General features: G+C 38.2%; 1 protein-coding gene across 1 annotated transcript in view; it reads right to left on the bottom strand.

Moving 5' to 3' along the window:
- Window positions 1-26379, bottom strand: part of TTN (titin) — a 244973-nt gene that overhangs the window by 100456 nt on the left and 118138 nt on the right. Inside the window, exons 155-184 of the mRNA XM_030019102.1 lie at window positions 25493-25573; window positions 24685-24768; window positions 23982-24062; window positions 23592-23675; window positions 23113-23262; window positions 20842-20925; window positions 19226-19309; window positions 18046-18129; window positions 17679-17789; window positions 17358-17504; window positions 15946-16029; window positions 14766-14849; window positions 14399-14509; window positions 14078-14224; window positions 12666-12749; window positions 11486-11569; window positions 11119-11229; window positions 10744-10944; window positions 10414-10512; window positions 10087-10170; window positions 9357-9440; window positions 8786-8881; window positions 8145-8219; window positions 7131-7211; window positions 5840-5944; window positions 5266-5343; window positions 4831-4884; window positions 4527-4610; window positions 532-582; window positions 56-451 (exon numbers count right to left, since the gene is read on the bottom strand). Of these exons, the coding sequence (XP_029874962.1) occupies window positions 56-451; window positions 532-582; window positions 4527-4610; window positions 4831-4884; window positions 5266-5343; window positions 5840-5944; window positions 7131-7211; window positions 8145-8219; window positions 8786-8881; window positions 9357-9440; window positions 10087-10170; window positions 10414-10512; window positions 10744-10944; window positions 11119-11229; window positions 11486-11569; window positions 12666-12749; window positions 14078-14224; window positions 14399-14509; window positions 14766-14849; window positions 15946-16029; window positions 17358-17504; window positions 17679-17789; window positions 18046-18129; window positions 19226-19309; window positions 20842-20925; window positions 23113-23262; window positions 23592-23675; window positions 23982-24062; window positions 24685-24768; window positions 25493-25573 (3183 nt within the window). The remainder of the gene's footprint in view (window positions 1-55; window positions 452-531; window positions 583-4526; window positions 4611-4830; window positions 4885-5265; window positions 5344-5839; window positions 5945-7130; window positions 7212-8144; window positions 8220-8785; window positions 8882-9356; window positions 9441-10086; window positions 10171-10413; window positions 10513-10743; window positions 10945-11118; window positions 11230-11485; window positions 11570-12665; window positions 12750-14077; window positions 14225-14398; window positions 14510-14765; window positions 14850-15945; window positions 16030-17357; window positions 17505-17678; window positions 17790-18045; window positions 18130-19225; window positions 19310-20841; window positions 20926-23112; window positions 23263-23591; window positions 23676-23981; window positions 24063-24684; window positions 24769-25492; window positions 25574-26379) is intronic.

The following is a 26379-nucleotide window of genomic DNA, read 5'->3' as shown; positions in this document are numbered from 1 at the left end:
TTCTGGCTTGAGGAGTAGCTAGCCTTTAAATTTATAAACTCAAAACAGGGAATACCTTCAACAATGAGTTTGGCTGTAGAGGTCTTCTCTTTGTTCCCCAGCCGTAATACACAAGTGTATTCACCAGCATCTGACAGCTGGACATCAATAATATGCAGCTTCCTGTCTTTGCCATCAGCAATAAACTTGTGTTTGGGGCTCTCTCGGATGTTACTTCCATCCTTCATCCAGCTGGTAATTGCAGTGGATGGTGAAATAAGGACTTCAAAGATTGCAGAAGACCCAACAGATTCAGCTTCTGTTAGCACTATATCTTTCATCTCCTTGACAAACTTCAGTGGTACAGCCTTGAGTTGGTAAGTGAATGGAGGCTCTTCAGGAGGTTTTTCACCACCACTGCCTGGCCTGAGTTTCCTTCTTTCTGCATCTGCTGGTGAAGGTGTCTTCTTGGCTGTAATTCAGATTCAGAAATGAGTAAACTAATCCTGATTTATTGCTTTTGCTTGTAGGTATTGACTTGTAATATCCTACCTTTGACTGGACTGATACCCTTCGGAGTTTCTTCTTTTGGTGGCTTGGCCTCTGAAGTAGAACAGCAATATTATTAGGAATGTAGTTAAATAAACATACATACTAAAATTAAGATAAATGTTTCTTTTACAAATCAGCTTTTCTCTTCCTTTAGTTATATACACATACAAGGGGAGGAAAATATATGTATGTATTTATACAACTTATACTGTCTATATCTCAATGGTAAGTTCAATATCTTGAAGCATGGGAAAGACACATATTCAGCAGCGGGGACTGAAAGACAGCTTAGGAGCTCCTAGTTCCTCAATTTATTGTCCTGCCCATTATTTTGTACAATTCTGCCATTCCCTGACACTTTAATCACAATTAGGCCCTTGATTAATACCCACCTGTCAATCAAAATAGCTCAAGTACCTATTACAAATTATATGGGGTTTTTTAGAAAAAGCACACACTTTTACTAATGAAGACAACAAAAATATAAGTTGTATAAATTAAATACGTGTTTCAGGACAGCATGATACTCTCACAAGTGAGTGATGTTCTGTTAGTTGCCTGACTTGTGATGAATCATCTCAGACTTTTGAAAATATTTCCCATGCTATGTTGCTTCTCATCATCATTTTGTGAAAGGAAATATAAAATATACTTTTAATGGGAGAATGATATGAATGAAATGCAGGATGGATTTTATTGCAGTGGATGGAAGAATGAATACTAGAAAAAATGTGTGAGTTTTTCTGGAAAGATAATGGCATACAACATGATTTATGCAGTCTTATAAAAGTGTAAAGGCTAAGACAATGAACACTGATCACAGAGATGTATGCACAGACAGGTAAGACAAACATGTCAAGAACGGCTGAATGCCAATACAGCCAGCTGACAGGCTAGATGGAGATGTGAACAGTGTTAAAGAACAAAAACATCACAATGGCAAATGGTATTCTCTTGAAGCAAATAGTACAAGCACTTCGTGGAAGAATTTGGCAGCAGTCTTCCTCACCTCGCTTTGCATGAGACTTTGCAGGAACATCCAGAACTTCATGTGATTCTCCAGGTGCATCCAAATTCCTGTTCTCACTCGAAGGTCTACTGGCCTGCTCAGTCACGTGAGCATGTTCTGATTTTTGGTATTCTTTCTCTCTTTCTGTTTTCTTGGGAGTTATTATCTTACCTATGCTTGAGGAGTAAGTAATTTCTCCATTTGCAGGGATTCCTTTCGTTGATGGTATTTTGTCTGAAAGTTTTCCCTTCTCTTTTTTCATGGTAACAGGTGTGCTTTTTCCAATACTATGTTTAGCTGATGTTTTTTCATCTGATGTACTTTCTGTCACTGGAAGTTCTTTTCCTGAAAGCGTCACTTCTTCCACAGTCAAAGAATATTTCTTTTCTTCAGTTTTATCTTTGCTGCTTTTGAGAGCTGGAGTTTCTTTACATTCATCCTGAATGGTACAAACTTCTTGAAAGTGTTTTTTATCTTGACTCCCTCGTGGCTGAATGGGAACTTTCTTTACTGACTCAGATCTGTCAACTATTTCATCTTTTACTCCCTTTTCATGTTCTCCTATGGAAACTTCACCTTCCATTCCTTCTTCTGTAATCACTGTACCAAATTCTTCTTTTTCCACAGGCAGCTTTTCAGGGGCATTTGACTGTCTAATTTTGTCTTTTTTTAAGTGGGTGCTGAAGGTAGTTTTCTCTTCCTTCTCTGGTATAATCTTTTTGCCTGGTTTTTTATCACTTAGGAGTGCTTTCCCAGTCAACAATTGTCCTGAACCCTCCTCATAATGAACTTCTTCATCTGCAGAATATTTTTCTCTTGCTTTCCTTTCTACTACTACTGGTTTAAGAACAGATGGTTTAAAGATTATGTAAGCTCTTTCTCTGGGAACCTCCTCATCTTCAGTGGGGTGTTCTAGGTCAACATCTTTTCTCAATGCTGCTTCAGTCTCCTCAGACAGGTCTAAGGAATGTAGTTCTGCTGATGTAAAGTCCAGATTCTTATCCTTCTCATCATCTTGAATAATTTCCATTTTCCTTTCTTCTTTATTAAGAATCTTATCTATAGGAATTTCAGCTACTGTGGTACCAGATTTCTTAATCCATTGAATTTTATTTTGTATGCCATGCTCCTTCATGGATTCTCCAAGAGGAACTTCAGATTTCTCTAGAATAAAACATTCTCTCTCTTCTTCAGTTCTAAGCAAAGGAGTTTCAGCTATTCCTGCCTCTGTGATATCCTTTGCAACTGAAGTTTTATCCTTAATGGAAAATTCTTCACGTTGCAAACTTATTTTTGATTTTCTCCCTTTTCCTAGAAGTCTTTTCTGGTCCCTGGGCTCATATGGCTCTCTGGGTAGATGTTTAGGTACATAAGTTGACTCAATTTCCTCTTCTTTTTTATGCACAGGAATCTTTCCTTCATGAAGAACACTAAACTTGTCAGAGACTTCCTTTACCGCACCTTCCCCATGAACAAGCGATTTAATTTCATCCCCCTTTTCTTCTCCAGAATCTTTTCCCGCATGTTCAGATACTATAGAAATCCATTTCAATTCCTCATCAGGTAGTGGTAGTTCATCCTTTGCATAAGTAATGTGATCTATTGCAACTTCTATTTTCTCACCTGTAAGGGTAGTCTTTCTTGAAACTATAGGTACCATTTCTGGCTCCTCTTCTTCAGGAACCAGGATAAAGTATTTAAGGGCCACTTTCTCCGGCTCATCTCCCTCTGGCTTCAGTATTCCATCAGCTGTTTCCAGTGAGATTTTAAACTCAAGTGGGTCTGCTGTCTGAATGTCCAGAACTGTCTCCTTAGGACTTACTCTCTCTTTTACATGTAAGTGTTTCTCAACCAAAATCTTCTTTAACACAATTGACTCAGGCATTTCTTCTTCCACTGGGGGCATTTTATCTCTATGCTTTAGTACAGATGGTGCATCAGGCTTTTCTGCAGCTACAAAGGTTTCACAGGTAATTTAGAGAGTTAAAATCCATAAGAATAAGCATTGGGAACAATATATTTTAAGACAAACTTTCCAGTTATACCTGAAATAAAATGAACATAGAACGCTTTTTCTCCACACAACAGAAAACTTACAACACAATCACAAAACAAAAGAAAACAATGGCACACACACAGAGTACAGAAGACCTAAGCAAAATACTGTTATGGTACAGAGCATTGTCCCACTAGTTTGCCAATTTAAATCCAATCCAGGTTAAAAGCAGCAGAAAATGACAGCTTTCTAAGGCCTACCTGGCCACCTATATAAAATGGGTTAGTTATGCCACTGCATAACACCACCGAATCAAGGGCCAAGAGACATTCATGATTAGGCTTCTCAAGTGCCCAGGATCTGAGCTCTTACTGTAACATGAGACCCTTTGAATGATGGGCAAGCAGCATGTACATCAGCTCTACCAGTGGACCTCAGGCTCAGAGTGCTTCAGAGGAATTGGAGTCTTCACAGCTCCTTTTTCACAGCAGGGTATGATCTGGGGTCCTAAGCGTATCAAATTAAAATAGCAATACTCTAGTTTTTCAACACCACTGACACTTTTCCTCAGGACTTCAATAACAAATTAAAAGCAGAACACCAAACAACACAAGAATTGTTTAGAAACGTGTAACCTTTCTTTTGCTATTCAGAAAATACAAGATGCAGTTCACAAGACATACATCAGGACATAAACAACATCAAGGAATCAACAGAATACACAATTTTCATAGTAGGACAATAAATAAAGGCACACATATCACCATCCAGAAACAAGAGCATAGATTCATGTCTATGGTATGTCAGAGACATTTGTCTTTTAGATTAGGTGACAGTTCCTAGAATAACAAGGTCCTTAAATAGGACCTCAAATCTTCCTGTAATGAATAAGTTATATGATTGTACAGCTCTGCATTCTCTTTATCCTGAAGGCATTTAGGTATCTTGGAGAGAAAAATCCTGTAAATAGCATAGAATAAACATAAATACCTGCTTTCTTTCCAACCACTGGGACTGTCACTGGAGTAGTAACAGCTGGTGCTGGTTCTGCTGCTGGTTTTGGAGATTTTAGAGCTGTAGAAAAAAAAATAGGACTTCTCATATATTTGTTTTAATAAATAATTTTGTTTTAATTATGATGTTCTTTAAAACGTTCTGTAGATTGTATGAAAGTTCCAGTCTTAGTAATACTAAAGACATTTGTTTAATGTCCTTTTAGCCAGAGATCTCTGAATGGAAAATACTAGACACACAAGAAAAGCTGCACCGGTATTCATGACTAAAGAATTCTTACCTACTGCAGGTTTAGGTTCAGGCCCAGGAAGTGGGATAGCTGCTTGCTTAGGTTCTGGCATTTCAAACACAATTACAAATAGGTTAATTTACATGTTTTGTAATCCCATTGAACATTAAAGTTAGAAGCATCAATACAGAGAGAGTTAATCGAAGACAGAATTTATTGTTTTATATTCTATTTAGCCAGAAAGCAAGAAATTAACTGGCGATGAACTCTTGTAAAGCAAAATATAATGGAAAAAAGATGAACTTTTCAAGCACTGAAGAATTGAAGACAACAAGAAATCCAGAAGAATGCAAAGTGGTTAATCATGACACAATAGTCATGGACAGACTGGATGATAATAATGCATTAGGTTAATATAGCATGATATTCAGCGATGAATATCATTTAATTGCTGCAATAAGGAAAGAGAGCATCACATGTTTGTACCTTTAGGTGGTTCAGGCACGTGTTTCTCCTCTTTTTTTATGACAGGTATCTCAGTTTTCTTCTTAGGAACTTCTGGGACTTTAAAAAATTATTTTTATTTTGTAGGATATTTTGAAACACTTTGAATCCCCAAATACAATTATCTCCAATGTATTTAAAAGTTTTCATTCTTTTTAGATGCAAACAGTTTCAGATGTTCATAAAGTTTAGGAATATGTATTTTAAGAGTGAGATTTGAATAAGTTAGGAACACTAAATGGGCAAAAATTTGCAAAATACTTGGATTAACTGTTTCACTGTAGTTATATTTTTATCAGTATTATAAAATATTTGTAAAGATCTCTTCTATACACAGTGAAGATTGAGAAACAATCCCAAAATGCAGAATTCAGACCCAAATGTGGATGTCCAATTTGGTTGTGCTTTCAGAAAGCTTTAATTTACACAATGAGGTTAATGCAAGCGATCTTTTAAAATCTCACTTTTATTCCTGAATTTCAGAGAATACTACTTAAAAGTGGGATTATTTTTTTAAATTATAATTTACCAGATAAATTTGAATGTAATCTAGTACCTTCAGGTTTCTTAATTTTTTCTACTGGTGTCGGTACTGGCTTAACTTCTGGTTTAGGTTCTTTTTCTGGTTTAGGTTCTTCCTCTTCTGATTTCTTTTTAAGAACTTTAAAAAAAAAGAAATTTCAGTTTTTAAAGCACAGGTAAACAAAAGAATAAGACAGTGAACAAGACAAAAGATTAAAAATATATCAACAATCATGAAGAAACAGGAATGTAAAATATATAGTTCGATATAAATGGAAGATTTTGTGTAGCTATTCAAGATATTCTTCTGAAAGCCTTTTAAAATTTGAAGTTGTCTAGAGCAAAAAGAGGCTTTTATTAACAGCAGTCCATCTGAGAGGAAATACGTCAATGTTAACTGTCCGTGATAGAATAAAATTTATTATATCTTACCTAATATTTCTAATCATAGTTAAATGATGACTCATTATACATAATTATGTATTAATAACTGCAGTTACAGATGATTTTCAGGGACAAAATGCAGGATTATGGATTAAACTCCTATTGACTTCTGTGAAAGAACAAGACTGAATCTTCAAGTGTTATGTTTGCAGAGCTCAAATTTATATAATGTCTGTTTTTCATTTTACTTATTTCACTTATTTTTGTCCTGTCAGATATCCATCTTGGATATCTAATGAGACTGTCATCTGAAAAACTGAATATCTATATTTTATTATGTTGCCTGAAATTTGAAAGTCAGCTGCAAGGTACATGGACACGAATCATCCCGCTGTGATATTTCAAAGAGAATTGGAATTAGTACTTCCTTTTTCTAAGCAATAATTAAGCATGAAGTGATTCAGAAGGCTCCAGACTTTGCAGGAAAGGTGACTGTGATGTCCAATAGTACCATGAGGTTCTGCAATCCATGCAGTACTTCTAAGAAAACCATAAAAGAGAATACAGATGCTACATACGTGACTTTGATAACACACTGTCACTGGAAAATATTTAGGGGTCCAGAAGCTGAAGGCAGTGGAAAACTATAAACTCTAGTATAAAATTTACAGAGATTAGGAAAACAGAAGAGAGTTATAAGGAACCAGATTTTCAGTGTTCTTCTGCTCTGTTTTCACCACAGATCTTTTGGAACTGACAGATGTTCAGGATATGCCCACTTCATCCCTGCAACTATAAATGCTTTCTCCAAGAAACAGGTATGAGGTACTTCATGTTCATGTAATTTTCCATACGACACACATAAAACAATGTTACTTAGGAGAATATACTGAACAATGTTAATATGCTGGGTTTTTTAAAACAGAGCCAAGTTACTGTACCTCTTTTCAAAACAACTTCTTCTTTTGGTGGAGGAGTAACTTCGGGAATTACTCTGCGAGGTTTCTTTACAAGTCCAGGCACTTGAAAGAATATTATGCCAGATTTTATTATGCATTCATAGCAGCAGTAAGAGCTAACCAACAACTAACCATTCCAAACACACAAATCAAATGCTGGTCCACTACTGATTATTAAAAGCAAAAGGTAAAACTGCTGAGATTGAAGTTGATGATAGTTTTAACACTTCTTCTATATTGTTTACATACAGTTGTCTTCTAGGCTTATGCAGAAGAGGAAATTTTCATACAAATCAACAAAAGAGAAGTATGGTTTGACAAAACTATAACAGTTATGTATTCAGAGATTTATCACAGTAGCATTTTTATCTCCTTTTCCTCTTTCTTTACTGGCTTATGTTACATTATCTATTAATCTGAACTATCTGTGATGTTCATAAGGATTCAGTTAGTTTAATTCCTAAACTTGGAATAACATTAAGAAAAGATGTTCACTGCTTAGCTGCTTAGCTTGTCTTAAGCTACAGTACATATGAAAAATATAAGGGAGTACTTTTAAAGCAGCTTGCTCAATTCATTATTCATCTCCATCTCTGGAAAACGTCCTCTCACAAAAATGAGTTACATTATAGGCAAATAATAAACTAAGTATGTTTGAACAATGCTATATATATTTAAACAGTATATTATTTTTTATTTCTCCCTAAGCAGAGAATCAAAGTGAGCATCTACACAAGTGACAAAACTTATAAAATCTCTCTCACTCTTCTGTGATTCTGTCTCTTGCATCTCATGAATTGCATGATGGGAGACTGAAGTGGACATTAATATAACATGAACATACACATCCAAGCTGGAGAGTCCACTGTTGAGCATAATCTAACATAGACAGCTTTTTGATATTTCTGAGCAAATGAAAGAAGATGATACCGAGAACTACAACTTCGGGCTCATGAGAGGCTTAATTTAAGTAAGATTCTTATATTAGCTAGGTACCTTTAGCAGGTGGGGGTTCCAGTTTGGGAGGCTCACCAGGTTTTGCAGTCACAACTTTCTTCCTTAATTCAGGAGCTTTAAAGAAAATTATTTGAATTTTACCACACACATCATTAGATTCAAAAAAGAAAAGAACTTTCCAAAAGATGCAAACAACTGCTTAATACTACTGACGTAATAAAAAGACAAGAGCTACAAAGCTAAGATTCTGGCTGATTAACTGTTTGGAAGAAGTCAGATGATCAGTAAGAAGCACAGTTGATCTGAAACCCATTTTCATATAGTAACACCAGCAAATTCTTGCTGGGGATTCTTTTCATTTGTAAGAACATGTTAAAGATAGAAGAATTATGTTAAAGATAGAAGAATGTGTTAACTTGGTTAAGATTTTTTTTTTTTTTTTTTCCTTGTAACTATTGAAAAGAACCCATGTAAACTGACTTGGCATAACACTGGTAAAAAAATTGTAAGGGACTGAGCATTAGTAAGGCGCACTGTTAGAGCCATAGTAAATTAGAAAAGAAAAAAAAAAAGACCCAAATTGATATGTTTAAAAGCATGCTTTTCAAGATTCATCAGTATAATTTAAAAGGATTATATGTTTGATTTCCCACTGTTAATTGTGGCTTCAGAGATTATACCTTTAAGTAGTTCTTTTGCCAATTTAATATCTTCTGTTGGTGGTGGAGGAGGTGGTGGTTTTCGCTTTTCAGGGATCTTCTTCTCAGGTTCCGGTGCTTTAAATAACATTAGGTAGATTTAGTATAAATTTACTACCCCAGTAGTTATGTGAAGAGTAATGTACAAATGGAAAGATGGTAATTTTCCATTTTCAGTGAAGCCAGTGAAAAAATCTCATTGAATTAAATGGGAATATGAAAGAGCCTTAGGCTATTGCTTTGTAGCATGCACATAATACAAATATCCAAGCTGACTTAAAAAGAACGTTAATAACATGAGAACAAATGTGGCAAACCAAATGATGGGAAGACTCTTGTTGACAAGAAACAAAGTGAAAGCTTTTAAAATATCTGTATGTTGTACTGAGAATTAAGAGATCAGAACTCATTTCCAAAACATAACAACATGGGAAGAATTACACAGAGACCTACAACATACAGGTACATGTGCAGAGAGTGACAGAGCAAGAAAAAAACTGCACAGTAATGAAAGAAAGGTGTCTGGCAGCCTCTAAGTAGGTACTTTATATACCTTTAACTGGTAAAGCTTCTTCTACTTCTGCAACTGGAATTTCTTCTGCTTCTTCAGGCTCAATCTCCTTTATGATTTCGTATTCTTTAAAGAGTATTGACAACTGGTGTAAGTTTCCAAAGATAAGATTGTTTCACATGAACAATTACGTAGATATCACTAAGAAGAAAGCTACTCCAATAGACACAGACAAATACACATGAGGGTAAGTAATCACTCAGCATCTGTTACCTCTGCAGTTAATGCAGGCTTTTGAAAAACTACTCTTTTTCTCTGTAAGAATGAATCAGGGTTGTGTGAAGGATAGTATTTTTTAGGTATACAATATAAACTAAACATTAAATTTGTGGATGATGTAACTGGAAAGGATAAAACCTTCAATGCTCTCAATTCATTTAGGATTATAATAGCAATATAAATACTAGGTTTTAAGAGACTCAAATTAAGTGAGAATTTATTATTATCTTAAAGAGAGACAGACTTTGCTAGGAATATCCTGTGTAGGAGCAAAAGTCCCTTTAAAATATTTACTTTTGAAAGTGATATTTTGCTTCCAAATATGAAAATATAACAGTAAATACAAGAAACATAGACTGGTATCATCCAAAATATGAAGTGAACAATTTACAAACATTACAATGGGGAAACAAAAGACATCTATTTTAAAGCTTATGTTTGGAAGAACAGGCCAAAGGATTGTCCTTACAGTAATAGCTATGATGGTATATACCTTCACTTGGTAGTGGTTCAGGTATTTTAGGAACAGCAACAGGTACTTTCTCCTCTGGGACAGGTTTCTTGGGCACCTCAGGCACTTTAAAAAATATTAATTCCTTTTATTTACATATATATAAATGGACATATGAAACATAAAAGAGACAAAGACACTTAGCACACAGAAAATCACAGTAACAATGTCCACAACCATGACAGACTATGCTCCAAACAGTCTTTCCCAAGGCAGTCTACATACAACTGATACATTTTATAGACTTAGTTATGAACAAAGAAAATAGAAAACATTTCTTCTCAGGAGATGCCTCCAGGCAATATATACCTTTGGTTGCAGGAAGCTCTGGTTTTCTAAATTCTGGCTTTTTAGGTGTTATAAGAGGCACTTTCTCTTCTGGGACAGTTCTCTCTGGCACTTCAGGTGCTTTAAAGATATTAGTAGATTTTCACTTTTGTGAACATTAAGATACATATCTATGTACAATAGTAAAAAGTGCAATGAGTAAAAAGAGTAAGGCATTCAAAACATGAAGAATAAAATGTTAAGTGACATATTATTCCCTCAGATACCTAAGCACTGCGTACATCAGTGAAAGAAGGGAAAAAATATTCAGAGAATAGAGAAAAGGAGAGGCTCAGTCACTGATGTATGTACCTTTCACTGAAGGAAGTTTATGTTTTTTAAGAACAGGCACAGGCTCTGGTATTTTTGACACAGCCACAGGCTCTGGTTTCTTTGGCACAGCCACAGGCTTCTTGGGCACAGCCACAGGCTTCTTGGGCACAGCCACAGGCTCTGGGGGAACGATCACTGGCACCTCCTCTTCATGCTCTTCCTCCTCAGCCACCTCGGGCACTTTAAAGACATTAGTTCCTTTTACTTGACCAAGCTAAAGGTCAGGCACATACAGACACAACATGACCAAATGCCGCTCTCACCCCTCCCCACAGAATGCAGAGGGGCAAAGGGCACTCAGTGCTGCAGCAACCCGGAGGGCACGGCAGGCTCTTTCAGAACACCACTGTATACCTGGAGCTGGAGGAGCTTCTGGCTCTCCAGGCTCAGCAACTGGTGCCACCTCTTCTGGCGCTTCCTCCTCCTCTTCCTCTTCCAGGACCTCTGCCTCGGGCATCTCGGGCACTTCAAAGATATTAGTGCGTTTCATTTTACATTGGTGAAAACACATGCCAAGTAGGAACAAAACCCAGGGCAACACAGACACACAACTTCACAACAGCCAGCTCAAATCCTCACACACACGTGCAGCACCGATTACCCGGCGTGCACAACCTTGAGCGTCTCAGTTTGGAAACAGAGACAGGCCAAGAGAGGGTAGGGCAACGCTTAAGAGAAGATGATTAAGTATCTTTGTTAAATTATCCATGAAGACAGGTACCTCTGGGTGCTGGAACCTCTGGTGCTTTGGCAATGGCCGCGGGTACTTTTTCCTCGCGAGTAGCCTTCCTGGGCACCTCAGGTGCTTCGAAGATATTAGTAACAGTCAGTTTTATACATTAAACAGGAAGATGAACAATGAAATGTAAACTAGAGACGCGTTCATGAAAGTAGCCAAACTGGTCTCACGGTATTGACCCGTGTCTCTCTCACTCACTGAGTCACATACACACAAAACCGCACACGGGCACAGGCACAAGCACGAGCACAAGCACAGAGTGGTGATGCCAGGTAGGTTCTGTGAGAAAACTGTTGGCTATGTTGAGCTACATGTCGAGGGTGAGGTGTGAATTAGGATACCCCGCTCTGTACTCAGCAGCCTTCCCCCCTGGGGAGGAGAGAGTGCCATTCTCAGCCCCGCTGTGACCTGACTCTTCCCCGGGAGCAACCTCAGCGCATATCTTATCTGTTGCCATTCCTCATAAATCTGCCGGTGTTTTGCATTCAGCAGTGTGGGCAGTGACAGAGTGAGGAACCCAGTATTTCACCTTTGTCCCTGTTTCTGTCCTTCTCCATTTCCATTCTTTGTTTATGCTTTTCTTTTTATAGGCTTATTTTCTTGTCCTGAGTAGCGCGCTCGCCTCAATTTTCATTTCACTGTGGCAACTTCCACAGCCCGCATGGTTCACCAGATTTTATAGCCATTTCTTTTTCATTATCAACTCAAAATTACCAGCATTTTCTTTAAACACTTGATATGCTGTCACTTCTTCCTACTGCCCTCATATGTGCATTTCTGAGTAAAAATTGGTTTTTCATTTTGGAAAACTCATGTCTATCATATACACTACCTGAGACTGCCAAAAGAATCACGGAGACATTCACTGTGTCAATTTAAGATAACAAAATTGGTCAGCAATCTGAAAAAAACTTATGATCAAGTTTTAAAATATGGCATTTCAGTATCTGCTGATTCAGAATATGAAAACAAATCCATAAATTCAAAATATCATTTGGGTTGTTTATACAAAACCCTAGATAGTTGAATTCCTAACCGATACATAGCACACAACGTAGACATTTCAGGTAATCACAAATGGACAGCATAACAGACATCAGAAGTAACATGTAGGAGAGTAAGAAACAGCCTCACTCAGGCTGATGCATAGGGCAACAGGTACCTCGAATTGGTCCAGGTTCTGGCTTTTTTGGCACAGCTACAGGCAAGGGCTCTTCCAGAACACCTTTCTTGGGCACCTTGGGCACTTCAAAGATATTAGTATATTTTAGGTTTGTGGGCACTACAGACGTATAAGAAACAATAAGACAATCAATAATACGTGCATGCAGTCCTCTTTGAGAAAGTGCTGTCATTACATTCAGTCATCAGTTACGCTTTGCTTCAAGCACATGGAATGGTCGGGTTATCAATTACGTCACACAGGAGATGGGAATTCTGTGTGTTTACTTCCTGTTTCTGAGTCAAGGTGGAAAAGTAGAAAACCTATGCCCTCTTTGTAACAGCTGATTAGAGACTTATTTATGGAATCCCTCTGTATTTGAGCATCAGTCATGTATCTTTCATGACTACTTTGTCATTGAAGCTTAATTTTCTTTAGGAAAGTAACATTTGCTTTAGCTTTACCACCTTTTTTCTATCAATTATTTCCATTCTTTACACCTCTTCTTCATTTTCAGTTTTCCACAGTTCCTGTCTTTTAGATTCTCCTGTTTACAGAAACATATACTTCCTCTCCTCTCTTTTGGATTATATAAATGACACTTTCATGTGCTATAACATCTTCAGTAGATATATCCAGTCTTTTGCTAGCTAATCTACCTCATGTATACTGGCACTAACTTACTTTTAACGAGGTAGAGAACTGATAGTGCTGCTGTCATCCAGTAGTACAGTCTATCAGAAAATTCAGGGGTGCAACGCTATGTCCTTTAAACTGAAGACTTATTTGCAGGCTCTTTTTCAGAACAACATGTTTTTCTGTTTAAACTAAACATTCAGTAAATGTTAATTCTTAAACTTTACAAAAAGTTCAGGAAGCTGCAGATATTTTTCAAGGAATTGAATCTAGTATTTCTACCATGTTTTTGACAATCCCCATTGCTCTTCAGATTTCTTAAGCACCTATCTCCAATAGGTAATCACCATAAAAATTAGTTCAACTTAAGTGCAGAAGAGCATGATATTTCTTTCTAATGCTGATACTAATAGAGATGACATGTACCTTTGGCTGGTATTGGTTCTGGTATTTTGAGCACTGTAATGGGCATTTTTTCTAGTGGGAGAGCTTTTTGGGGCACCTTGAGCACTTTAAATATATTATTTCCTCTTAATTTCACAGTTAAAATAACTACAAAAGGTTATAACACTTATGATAAAATTAAAGAGTTTAGATATTTCTAACAATGTAACATTCTTCTGGTGACTGGTTCGTTAGTCACATATGCAAAGACAGGCACAGCAGAGGCTAGGGGTAGAGGACACATAACAAATCTTACAGAAAAGAAGGGAGAACAAATGAAAAAAATTAATTAAATCGCTAAAATAAAAAGCACCTCCCCACAGAAGATATACCTTTAGCTAGTGGAGCTTCTTGTTTCTTTGGCACAGCCACAGGCTTCTTGGGCACAGCCACAGGCTTCTTGGGCACAGCCACAGGCTCTGGGGGAACGATCACTGGCACCTCCTCTTCATGCTCTTCCTCCTCAGCCACCTCGGGCACTTTAAAGACATTAGTTCCTTTTACTTGACCAAGCTAAAGGTCAGGCACATACAGACACAACATGACCAAATGCCGCTCTCACCCCTCCCCACAGAATGCAGAGGGGCAAAGGGCACTCAGTGCTGCAGCAACCCGGAGGGCACGGCAGGCTCTTTCAGAACACCACTGTATACCTGGAGCTGGAGGAGCTTCTGGCTCTCCAGGCTCAGCAACTGGTGCCACCTCTTCTGGCGCTTCCTCCTCCTCTTCCTCTTCCAGGACCTCTGCCTCGGGCATCTCGGGCACTTCAAAGATATTAGTGCGTTTCATTTTACATTGGTGAAAACACATGCCAAGTAGGAACAAAACCCAGGGCAACACAGACACACAACTTCACAACAGCCAGCTCAAATCCTCACACACACGTGCAGCACCGATTACCCGGCGTGCACAACCTTGAGCGTCTCAGTTTGGAAACAGAGACAGGCCAAGAGAGGGTAGGGCAACGCTTAAGAGAAGATGATTAAGTATCTTTGTTAAATTATCCATGAAGACAGGTACCTCTGGGTGCTGGAACCTCTGGTGCTTTGGCAATGGCCGCGGGTACTTTTTCCTCGCGAGTAGCCTTCCTGGGCACCTCAGGTGCTTCGAAGATATTAGTAACAGTCAGTTTTATACATTAAACAGGAAGATGAACAATGAAATGTAAACTAGAGACGCGTTCATGAAAGTAGCCAAACTGGTCTCACGGTATTGACCCGTGTCTCTCTCACTCACTGAGTCACATACACACAAAACCGCACACGGGCACAGGCACAAGCACGAGCACAAGCACAGAGTGGTGATGCCAGGTAGGTTCTGTGAGAAAACTGTTGGCTATGTTGAGCTACATGTCGAGGGTGAGGTGTGAATTAGGATACCCCGCTCTGTACTCAGCAGCCTTCCCCCCTGGGGAGGAGAGAGTGCCATTCTCAGCCCCGCTGTGACCTGACTCTTCCCCGGGAGCAACCTCAGCGCATATCTTATCTGTTGCCATTCCTCATAAATCTGCCGGTGTTTTGCATTCAGCAGTGTGGGCAGTGACAGAGTGAGGAACCCAGTATTTCACCTTTGTCCCTGTTTCTGTCCTTCTCCATTTCCATTCTTTGTTTATGCTTTTCTTTTTATAGGCTTATTTTCTTGTCCTGAGTAGCGCGCTCGCCTCAATTTTCATTTCACTGTGGCAACTTCCACAGCCTGCATGGTTCACCAGATTTTATAGCCATTTCTTTTTCATTATCAACTCAAAATTACCAGCATTTTCTTTAAACACTTGATATGCTGTCACTTCTTCCTACTGCCCTCATATGTGCATTTCTGAGTAAAAATTGGTTTTTCATTTTGGAAAACTCATGTCTATCATATACACTACCTGAGACTGCCAAAAGAATCACGGAGACATTCACTGTGTCAATTTAAGATAACAAAATTGGTCAGCAATCTGAAAAAAACTTATGATCAAGTTTTAAAATATGGCATTTCAGTATCTGCTGATTCAGAATATGAAAACAAATCCATAAATTCAAAATATCATTTGGGTTGTTTATACAAAACCCTAGATAGTTGAATTCCTAACCGATACATAGCACACAACGTAGACATTTCAGGTAATCACAAATGGACAGCATAACAGACATCAGAAGTAACATGTAGGAGAGTAAGAAACAGCCTCACTCAGGCTGATGCATAGGGCAACAGGTACCTCGAATTGGTCCAGGTTCTGGCTTTTTTGGCACAGCTACAGGCAAGGGCTCTTCCAGAACACCTTTCTTGGGCACCTTGGGCACTTCAAAGATATTAGTATATTTTAGGTTTGTGGGCACTACAGACGTATAAGAAACAATAAGACAATCAATAATACGTGCATGCAGTCCTCTTTGAGAAAGTGCTGTCATTACATTCAGTCATCAGTTACGCTTTGCTTCAAGCACATGGAATGGTCGGGTTATCAATTACGTCACACAGGAGATGGGAATTCTGTGTGTTTACTTCCTGTTTCTGAGTCAAGGTGGAAAAGTAGAAAACCTATGCCCTCTTTGTAACAGCTGATTAGAGACTTATTTATGGAATCCCTCTGTATTTGAGCATCAGTCATGTATCTTTCATGACTACTTTGTCATTGAAGCTTAATTTTCTTTAGGAAAGTAACATTTGCTTTAGCTTTACCACCTTTTTTCTATCAATTATTTCCATTCTTTACACCTCTTCTTCATTTTCAGTTTTCCACAGTTCCTGTCTTTTAGATTCTCCTGTTTACAGAAACATATACTTCCTCTCCTCTCTTTTGGATTATATAAATGACACTTTCATGTGCTATAACATCTTCAGTAGATATATCCAGTCTTTTGCTAGCTAATCTACCTCATGTATACTGGCACTAACTTACTTTTAACGAGGTAGAGAACTGATAGTGCTGCTGTCATCCAGTAGTACAGTCTATCAGAAAATTCAGGGGTGCAACGCTATGTCCTTTAAACTGAAGACTTATTTGCAGGCTCTTTTTCAGAACAACATGTTTTTCTGTTTAAACTAAACATTCAGTAAATGTTAATTCTTAAACTTTACAAAAAGTTCAGGAAGCTGCAGATATTTTTCAAGGAATTGAATCTAGTATTTCTACCATGTTTTTGACAATCCCCATTGCTCTTCAGATTTCTTAAGCACCTATCTCCAATAGGTAATCACCATAAAAATTAGTTCAACTTAAGTGCAGAAGAGCATGATATTTCTTTCTAATGCTGATACTAATAGAGATGACATGTACCTTTGGCTGGTATTGGTTCTGGTATTTTGAGCACTGTAATGGGCATTTTTTCTAGTGGGAGAGCTTTTTGGGGCACCTTGAGCACTTTAAATATATTATTTCCTCTTAATTTCACAGTTAAAATAACTACAAAAGGTTATAACACTTATGATAAAATTAAAGAGTTTAGATATTTCTAACAATGTAACATTCTTCTGGTGACTGGTTCGTTAGTCACATATGCAAAGACAGGCACAGCAGAGGCTAGGGGTAGAGGACACATAACAAATCTTACAGAAAAGAAGGGAGAACAAATGAAAAAAATTAATTAAATCGCTAAAATAAAAAGCACCTCCCCACAGAAGATATACCTTTAGCTAGTGGAGCTTCTTGTTTCTTTGGCACAGCCACAGGCTTCTTGGGCACAGCCACAGGCTTCTTGGGCACAGCCACAGGCTCTGGGGGAACGATCACTGGCACCTCCTCTTCATGCTCTTCCTCCTCAGCCACCTCGGGCACTTTAAAGACATTAGTTCCTTTTACTTGACCAAGCTAAAGGTCAGGCACATACAGACACAACATGACCAAATGCCGCTCTCACCCCTCCCCACAGAATGCAGAGGGGCAAAGGGCACTCAGTGCTGCAGCAACCCGGAGGGCACGGCAGGCTCTTTCAGAACACCACTGTATACCTGGAGCTGGAGGAGCTTCTGGCTCTCCAGGCTCAGCAACTGGTGCCACCTCTTCTGGCGCTTCCTCCTCCTCTTCCTCTTCCAGGACCTCTGCCTCGGGCATCTCGGGCACTTCAAAGATATTAGTGCGTTTCATTTTACATTGGTGAAAACACATGCCAAGTAGGAACAAAACCCAGGGCAACACAGACACACAACTTCACAACAGCCAGCTCAAATCCTCACACACACGTGCAGCACCGATTACCCGGCGTGCACAACCTTGAGCGTCTCAGTTTGGAAACAGAGACAGGCCAAGAGAGGGTAGGGCAACGCTTAAGAGAAGATGATTAAGTATCTTTGTTAAATTATCCATGAAGACAGGTACCTCTGGGTGCTGGAACCTCTGGTGCTTTGGCAATGGCCGCGGGTACTTTTTCCTCGCGAGTAGCCTTCCTGGGCACCTCAGGTGCTTCGAAGATATTAGTAACAGTCAGTTTTATACATTAAACAGGAAGATGAACAATGAAATGTAAACTAGAGACGCGTTCATGAAAGTAGCCAAACTGGTCTCACGGTATTGACCCGTGTCTCTCTCACTCACTGAGTCACATACACACAAAACCGCACACGGGCACAGGCACAAGCACGAGCACAAGCACAGAGTGGTGATGCCAGGTAGGTTCTGTGAGAAAACTGTTGGCTATGTTGAGCTACATGTCGAGGGTGAGGTGTGAATTAGGATACCCCGCTCTGTACTCAGCAGCCTTCCCCCCTGGGGAGGAGAGAGTGCCATTCTCAGCCCCGCTGTGACCTGACTCTTCCCCGGGAGCAACCTCAGCGCATATCTTATCTGTTGCCATTCCTCATAAATCTGCCGGTGTTTTGCATTCAGCAGTGTGGGCAGTGACAGAGTGAGGAACCCAGTATTTCACCTTTGTCCCTGTTTCTGTCCTTCTCCATTTCCATTCTTTGTTTATGCTTTTCTTTTTATAGGCTTATTTTCTTGTCCTGAGTAGCGCGCTCGCCTCAATTTTCATTTCACTGTGGCAACTTCCACAGCCCGCATGGTTCACCAGATTTTATAGCCATTTCTTTTTCATTATCAACTCAAAATTACCAGCATTTTCTTTAAACACTTGATATGCTGTCACTTCTTCCTACTGCCCTCATATGTGCATTTCTGAGTAAAAATTGGTTTTTCATTTTGGAAAACTCATGTCTATCATATACACTACCTGAGACTGCCAAAAGAATCACGGAGACATTCACTGTGTCAATTTAAGATAACAAAATTGGTCAGCAATCTGAAAAAAACTTATGATCAAGTTTTAAAATATGGCATTTCAGTATCTGCTGATTCAGAATATGAAAACAAATCCATAAATTCAAAATATCATTTGGGTTGTTTATACAAAACCCTAGATAGTTGAATTCCTAACCGATACATAGCACACAACGTAGACATTTCAGGTAATCACAAATGGACAGCATAACAGACATCAGAAGTAACATGTAGGAGAGTAAGAAACAGCCTCACTCAGGCTGATGCATAGGGCAACAGGTACCTCGAATTGGTCCAGGTTCTGGCTTTTTTGGCACAGCTACAGGCAAGGGCTCTTCCAGAACACCTTTCTTGGGCACCTTGGGCACTTCAAAGATATTAGTATATTTTAGGTTTGTGGGCACTACAGACGTATAAGAAACAATAAGACAATCAATAATACGTGCATGCAGTCCTCTTTGAGAAAGTGCTGTCATTACATTCAGTCATCAGTTACGCTTTGCTTCAAGCACATGGAATGGTCGGGTTATCAATTACGTCACACAGGAGATGGGAATTCTGTGTGTTTACTTCCTGTTTCTGAGTCAAGGTGGAAAAGTAGAAAACCTATGCCCTCTTTGTAACAGCTGATTAGAGACTTATTTGTGGAATCCCTCTGTATTTGAGCATCAGTCATGTATCTTTCATGACTGTGTGTTCTGTGCTGGTTTTGGCAGTCACTGTTGTCTTTTTACTTGTCACTTGGATATTATCACTATTTTTATCCTTCTAGTTGACTTCACCTTTCTGTTTCTGTCTTTGTATGCTTCTCTTTTTTTGCTTTGCACATTCTTTCCTGTAACAGCTCTGGCTTCCATTCTAATCACTAGATTCTGCTTATAGCTGTTTCCTGCTATACTAATTTAAAAGATTTAAATCCTTAAATATCATCACTGTGAGGTGGTACTTCACTTGAGGAATGTCATTGTATTTCAGGTGGAGAGAATCTGGTAGCAGAGGGAATGTTTACTTCTCTGGCCAGTGCTTGGGACTTTCTAAAGGAAATTAAATGGTGCAGCACTGCATCGATCTATGGTGTATACAGTTTTAGAGTATCATAATTAATTTTTTAGTATTTCAATTATAAATTTTCTCATTGTGATTAATCTGAGAAAATAAATGCCTCTTACAAAGCTCAGTGAATTAGGCGTTCACAGGAATTTTACAGCTCTTTGGTGGTATTCATGTCATGTAACATCTTTGCAAATCACAGAGTGGAGAATGTTGACATGTGACCAAAATACAGGCAAATTATAATTAATAGTTTAAAGTAAAGATTCTGCTCCATGATGTTACCCATGGCAACACAGGTACATAGAGATATTTGCAATTATTTTGCTCTATGTACAGAAACTGCTACTCTGTGCTGAAACCTTCACTTTCTGCTTATTTTGTCCTTTCTCACAGAATCATAGAATCATTTAGGTTGGAAAAGACCTTTAAGATCATTGAGTCCAACCGTAAACCTTATACTGCCAAGTCCCACTAAGCCATGTACTAAACCATCCCCACTAATAATGTGAACAACAGTTTATGCATTCATTCTCTTGCTAGCATCCATAAAGTTCCGGCATTTCTTGGTAAACAGAAGTTCATCATACCAGCTTGATTTATTGCTATCGCTTAAGAAACTAAATCTTACCTCCTGAACTTTTTGAATATGCCAAAAAAAGCGTACAACAAAAGTTTGGATGGTTTTAGTTGAGGAAACATTTGATGCCCCTGCACAGCAATTCATATTTGGTACATCTCTCTGACATTTTAGATAACAGAGTATACAGTGAAAGATCAATTTAAAATGAGATTAATTTAAAAAAAACCACAACCCTTCCTTATGATGATAATCACTGTGGCATGTACCTTTAGCAAGTGGAGCTCCTGGTTTTTTAGGTACAGCAATGGGCACTTTCTCCTCTGGGACAGTCCTCTCAGGCATCTCAGGCACTTCAAAGATATTAGTGCATTTCATTTTACAATTACAATACAACTGAATATAAGTACAGAGACTGAAATACAGAGGACAACAGAAATGTTCTGAAGCAACAGTATGGCACGCACTCATACTCTGCAATTTGTTTAGCAAGCATCATTTAAAACCTCAGATTCTAAATGACAGACAGAACAAAAGAGGTTAAGATAATACTTAAGAGAAGAAGATTAGGTATGTTTATCATGTATTCATGATAACATGTACCTCTGGCTGATGGAGGTTGTGGTTTTTCAGGAACAGCTACAGGAATTTTCTCTTCTGGGACAGCCTTTTCGGGCGTTGCAGGCTCTTTAAAGATATTAGTATCTTTTAGTTATGTATATTAAGCTTTAAAACGAACAGTGAAACATAGTATACTCAAGAGAAGGAAAAGAGATCCTGTTCAGAAGAGGTACCTTTAGACCGTGGAGCTGCTTGCTTTTTATGTATAGCAACACTCTCTTGCTTTTTGGCCAGCTCGGAAGGTGGTGGTTCCTCAGGTGCCCAAACAGGCTCTGGTTCTTTGGATGCCACTTCAGGCTTTGGTTTTTGAAGTGCTGTAGAAGGCTCTAGTTTTCGGGGTGCTAAAATTGGTTCTGGTTCCTCAGGCACCACAACAGGTTCTGGCTTGCGGGGTGCCACAACAGGCTTCGATTTTCTCGACACTGCAATAGGCATTGATTTTTGGAAACCTGCAACAAACTCTGTTTCTTCAGGTGCTACAACAAGCTCTGTTTTTTGGAGTGGCACAAAAGGTTTTGTTTTGGGGGGCAACACAACGTGCTCTGATTTTTGGGTTGATGCAACTGTCTCTGATTCCTCAGGTGCCACAGTGAGCTCAGGTTCCTCAGGGGCCATGAATGGCTCTGGTTTTGGGGGCTCCACAACAGGCTTTTGTTTGGAGGGCATCACACCATGCTTTAGCTTTTGGGGTGGCACATCAAGCTTGGGTTCCTCAGGTATCACAACAAACTCTGGTTTCTCAGGCACAACAACATGCTTTGGTTTTCGGGGTTCCATAACAGGCTTTTGTTTTGGGGGCACCACACCATGCTTTAGTTTTTGGGATGCCCCATCAGGCTTGGGTTCCTCAGGTACCACAACATACTCTGGTTTCTCAGGCACCACAACACGCTCTGGTTTTTGGGATGCCACAACAGATTCTGGTTTTTGGGGTGCCACAACAGTCTCGGGCTCCACAGATGCCACAACAGGCTCTAGTTTTTGGGGTGCTACAACAGGCTTTTGTTTTCGGGCCACGCTAGCAGGTTCCAGTTCTTGAGGTTCTACCTCTTGAGGCTTTGGTTTTGGGGGTCCTGCAATGGGCTTTGGTTTTCGGGAAACTGGAACAGGTACTTTCTTTCCTGGGAAAGTTGTCTTGGCCACTTTATGTACATAAAAGATATTAGTTCTAAATTTAACAACTGCACTGACAATCACACCAAATTTAAGTGAATCATAAGACATAAAACCACAATTGTAATGAAAACATTAAAAACATATCAGGTATCAATCATTTATGTTGGCCTTTTTATCGATGAATATATCACATTTTGGCTTTTCTCCCTTTTCTCTCAAATGTACACACCCACCGCCCTCCCCCCCGCACCAAGCCTCATGCCCCCACATATGTGCAAGTGCACATGTGCACTGATAGTATAACTGAATTTGTAAGTAAAATCCATGATAATTATAAACAGAATGGACAGGACAAAAGATATTAATAACATTGCAGGTAATAAGCTAAAGATTCTTTCAAAAATTAGCAGTGACGGCATCTAGTTTTTCTTGGTGGAACTTCTTGTATTTCAATTACAGTGATATCTTCTCCTCTTAGCTACTAGAATGGGTACTTTCTTTCTTCTATATTGTCACTTTAAAGATATTAGTTGTGGTTTTTTTCATGAACCCAAGTGGGTTAAATAGTAAGAATAATCCAAAACAGTAAGAAGAATTGAAGTATAAAATACAGGCAGTTCAGACATCCAAGATTTGTCACTATTCTTCAAAAAGACCCACGTATGTGTGTTTCACACACATATGCAGATACGTAGAGCAAGTGTAATTTAGAATCTCAGAAAAGAGAAGGCCTGGAAAATTACAGTGTTAAAGAAAAGAGAAAAAAATATTGCTTTTGTTATTTTATTAGTGTTGAGATTTACCTTTCTCTGGTAGAGGTTCTGGTTCTTCAGGTGCAGCCTCTGGTTCTGGGACAACCACAGGTTCTGGTTCTTTAGGCACAACCTCAGGTTCTGGTATTTTATGCATGGGTATTTTCTTTTCTGGAGCAACTTTCTTCGGCACCTCAGGTTCTTTAAAGATATTTATTTGTTTTACTTTCAGGAATTTGAAGAATAGGAATTAAAAAGATGACAATAGCTCCAAGGTGAAAATTATCAAACAACACCAGACACCCCCCCCCCGAACTTTATAAATAATCTGTGTTTTTTTCATATTGCTTGATGCACACCATTAATAGCCACTGTTGCTTACTGGGAGCTATTCACAAGTGAAGAAGACAACACAATCTGTAACATTTATAGATATTAGAATATAAAAAAAGAGGATGACACAAACTTAAATAATATTTAGAGAAACAAATTAACATTTCTGTGTAATTTTATCAGTATTGAACATGTACCTTTAGGTGGTGGAATTTCTGTTTTTTTAGGAACTTCAATATGTACTTTTTCTTCAGAAACCACTTTCTTGGGCACCTCAGGCACTTTAAAGAAAGTAATTAATTTTATTTGTTTGAAATTCAAACATATGTCTGCAGCATTAAGACACTAAGAAAAAGTAAAACTTGGACATCGGAAGCATCTGTGGTTTTGAATGTGAATATCAACTTTTTCCTTTGCCTACAGAAAATTCTCTCTGATGTCTCATTGAGGTACAGATGCATAAACTACAATTTAAACAACAAAAATATTTTATAGAACATTCAGAGTAAAAGTAAATTACCAATATGTTAAAATTGTACCTTAGACAATGAAAGGTTTTTCTTTCACTACTGATGTACAGCAGTTACCTTTAGTTGGTGGAGGTTCTGGTTTCTTTGGTACTTTAACTGAAACCTCTTCTGGGACCACTTTCTTTGGTACCTCAGGCACTTGAAAAATATTAATAACTTTTACTATAAGAATTTCATAAACAACATTAAAGCATAACAGCAGAACACTATTAGTGAGAACACTTATCACCAATATCTATTTTTTTTCACACAACACATTTGTTCACTTGAAAAACCTTTGACAACAGAAGAAAATTCTGACAGAGGTCTTGGGTACTGTCTTCTCTAGTGTTAAAACAATAAAAAAGTGATGGTTTTGATTCTGTTAATTTTGTCATAGTGCCTTTAGCTGGTGGAACTACTGTTTTTTTAGGCTCCACAACTGGTATTTTCTCATCTGGGACATTCTTGGGCACTTCTGGCACTTTAATAATTACGATAATACTAAGAATTTAAAGAAATTTAAATAGCATTAAAGTGGAAAAAGAAACAAACAAAATGACACCAGGTAACATCAATTAAATATAATACCCTTTACCAAATAGACTTTTTGCTCTCAATCTTGATTGAGTCATTTGAGAGGAGTAAAGAGGTTGCTCCCAAAAAATGAAATAAAAAAAATCAGAGTTTATGAGATAGAAAGATGGGGAAATAGTATCAAAAAGGTCTTATCAGTGAAAGTAAGGCAGATTATTGGCATGCTTTTATTAATGATAAGTACCTTTAACTGGTGGTACTTCTGGCTTTTTAGGCACAGCAACTTTGATTTTCTCTTCTACAACTACTTTCTTGGGTGCTTCAGGCACTTTAAGGAAAGAGATTATTTTCAGTTATACAAAATTTTACAGCTATGTTCAAAGCTTTTCAGTAGAAATTGCAAAGTAGGGAGATTCTTAATGGAGCCATTAATTTGACATGTTTATTGACTTAAGTTTCTTTTATGTCCCTGTAAAGTCTGAGGAAACACCTCAGAGTCTTTTGGACTTTCTTCTTCTACATTACATTATTTTTCCATTTTATTCAACCACCTCCCGAATCTCCATTTGACTAAGGCTGCCATTGTCCATTCTGTATTCCTTGTCACTTTCTTCTGTGCACAATGACTTCTTGGTATCAATTTTTCATCTATGCATGGGGGGGGGGGGGGGGTGTTCTCCTGTGTTAGACATCTGTATCACTTATTCTATACTTTGAAATTATTAAATTCTCTTTTGGGGCTAATTTTTCACTGTCAGTTGGGAGAATTTCAGATCACAGAAGCCCTGTTTCCTCTTTAAGATTTCTGTTGTGGTTCTCAAGTATCAGTCTCATCTCCACCCAGCCACAACAGTATTTCTAACACACTGGTATATTGATTACAGCTATGATTCAAAAAGATGAATTTTCAGAACAGTAGCATATATAGAACCGTGGGCACAGAAAATAAAAGTAATAGGACAACACAAACAAACAATCAAAAAACTAATGTGCACAATCAAGGGAGAGGTTTTTTTCTCTTCCAAATTTTAGTTATCTGTAGTGCAACATACCTTTGGCTGGTGTTGGTTCTGGTTTTCTAGGCACAGCAATGGGTACTTTCTCTTCTGGAATTTTCTTGGGCACCTCTGGCACTTTAAAGAAAACAGCATTCATTTTTGTTATATTTAAGGCATTTAAAAATATGCAAACTATTAAGAAGAGTCTCACAAGAAGCATATGGGAAAGATCAGATATAAAAAGAGATATGTCATGCAAAAAATGTTGTATACTATTACATACTAGTAGGATGTTTTTATAAATGACAAATAAAGGGTAATTTTTTTCTTTTACTGTAAACCCTACTGCCCAAGACAAAGAGAAATCTCCCCAGAGAGTCACCATTATTGACATACAACCTTTAGGTGGTGTTACTCTTGGCTTTTTAGGCACAGCAACATTTACTCTCTTTTAAGACAGATTTCTTAGGTACTTTGGACACTTTAAAGATATTAGTGTACTTTTAAGAATTACGAAAATAAAACATGCAATACAGAGAAATAACACAAAACAAGTAGATGTATAAGGATACTCTGACACAGTTACATGTTCTGAAAAGCCTCTGTGGTTCTATCCCTCTGGAAAATAACAGTTTGAAGTAACTTTGCTGAGGATCTTTTGTCATGCAGTGGTGACATGCTCCACAAATTGCTAGTTCAGACAGACTTCTAAAATATCTGAATGAATTGTTGCAACTGGTTTCTGTGCCTAAAGCTATTTCCATTGAAAATTAAATCAATTGATCTCTAAGTTTAACATGAGCAATGTGAAAGAGTAAGTGTATATACTTCTTGCTTGAGTATTGATAGAATTTCTGAGGCTGTTTACAGTACCTATAAACACCTATGAAGTTAAAATGTTTGTTCTGTAAATCTCAGTGCATGTTGACTCAGCTAGAGTT

Source organism: Aquila chrysaetos, chromosome 6, assembly GCF_900496995.4.
Source record: "Aquila chrysaetos chrysaetos chromosome 6, bAquChr1.4, whole genome shotgun sequence".
In the NCBI taxonomy this organism is placed as follows: Eukaryota; Metazoa; Chordata; class Aves; order Accipitriformes; family Accipitridae; genus Aquila; species Aquila chrysaetos.
The sequence above is the reverse complement of the archived record's forward strand: the minus strand, read 5'-3'. Positions and strand labels throughout refer to the sequence as shown.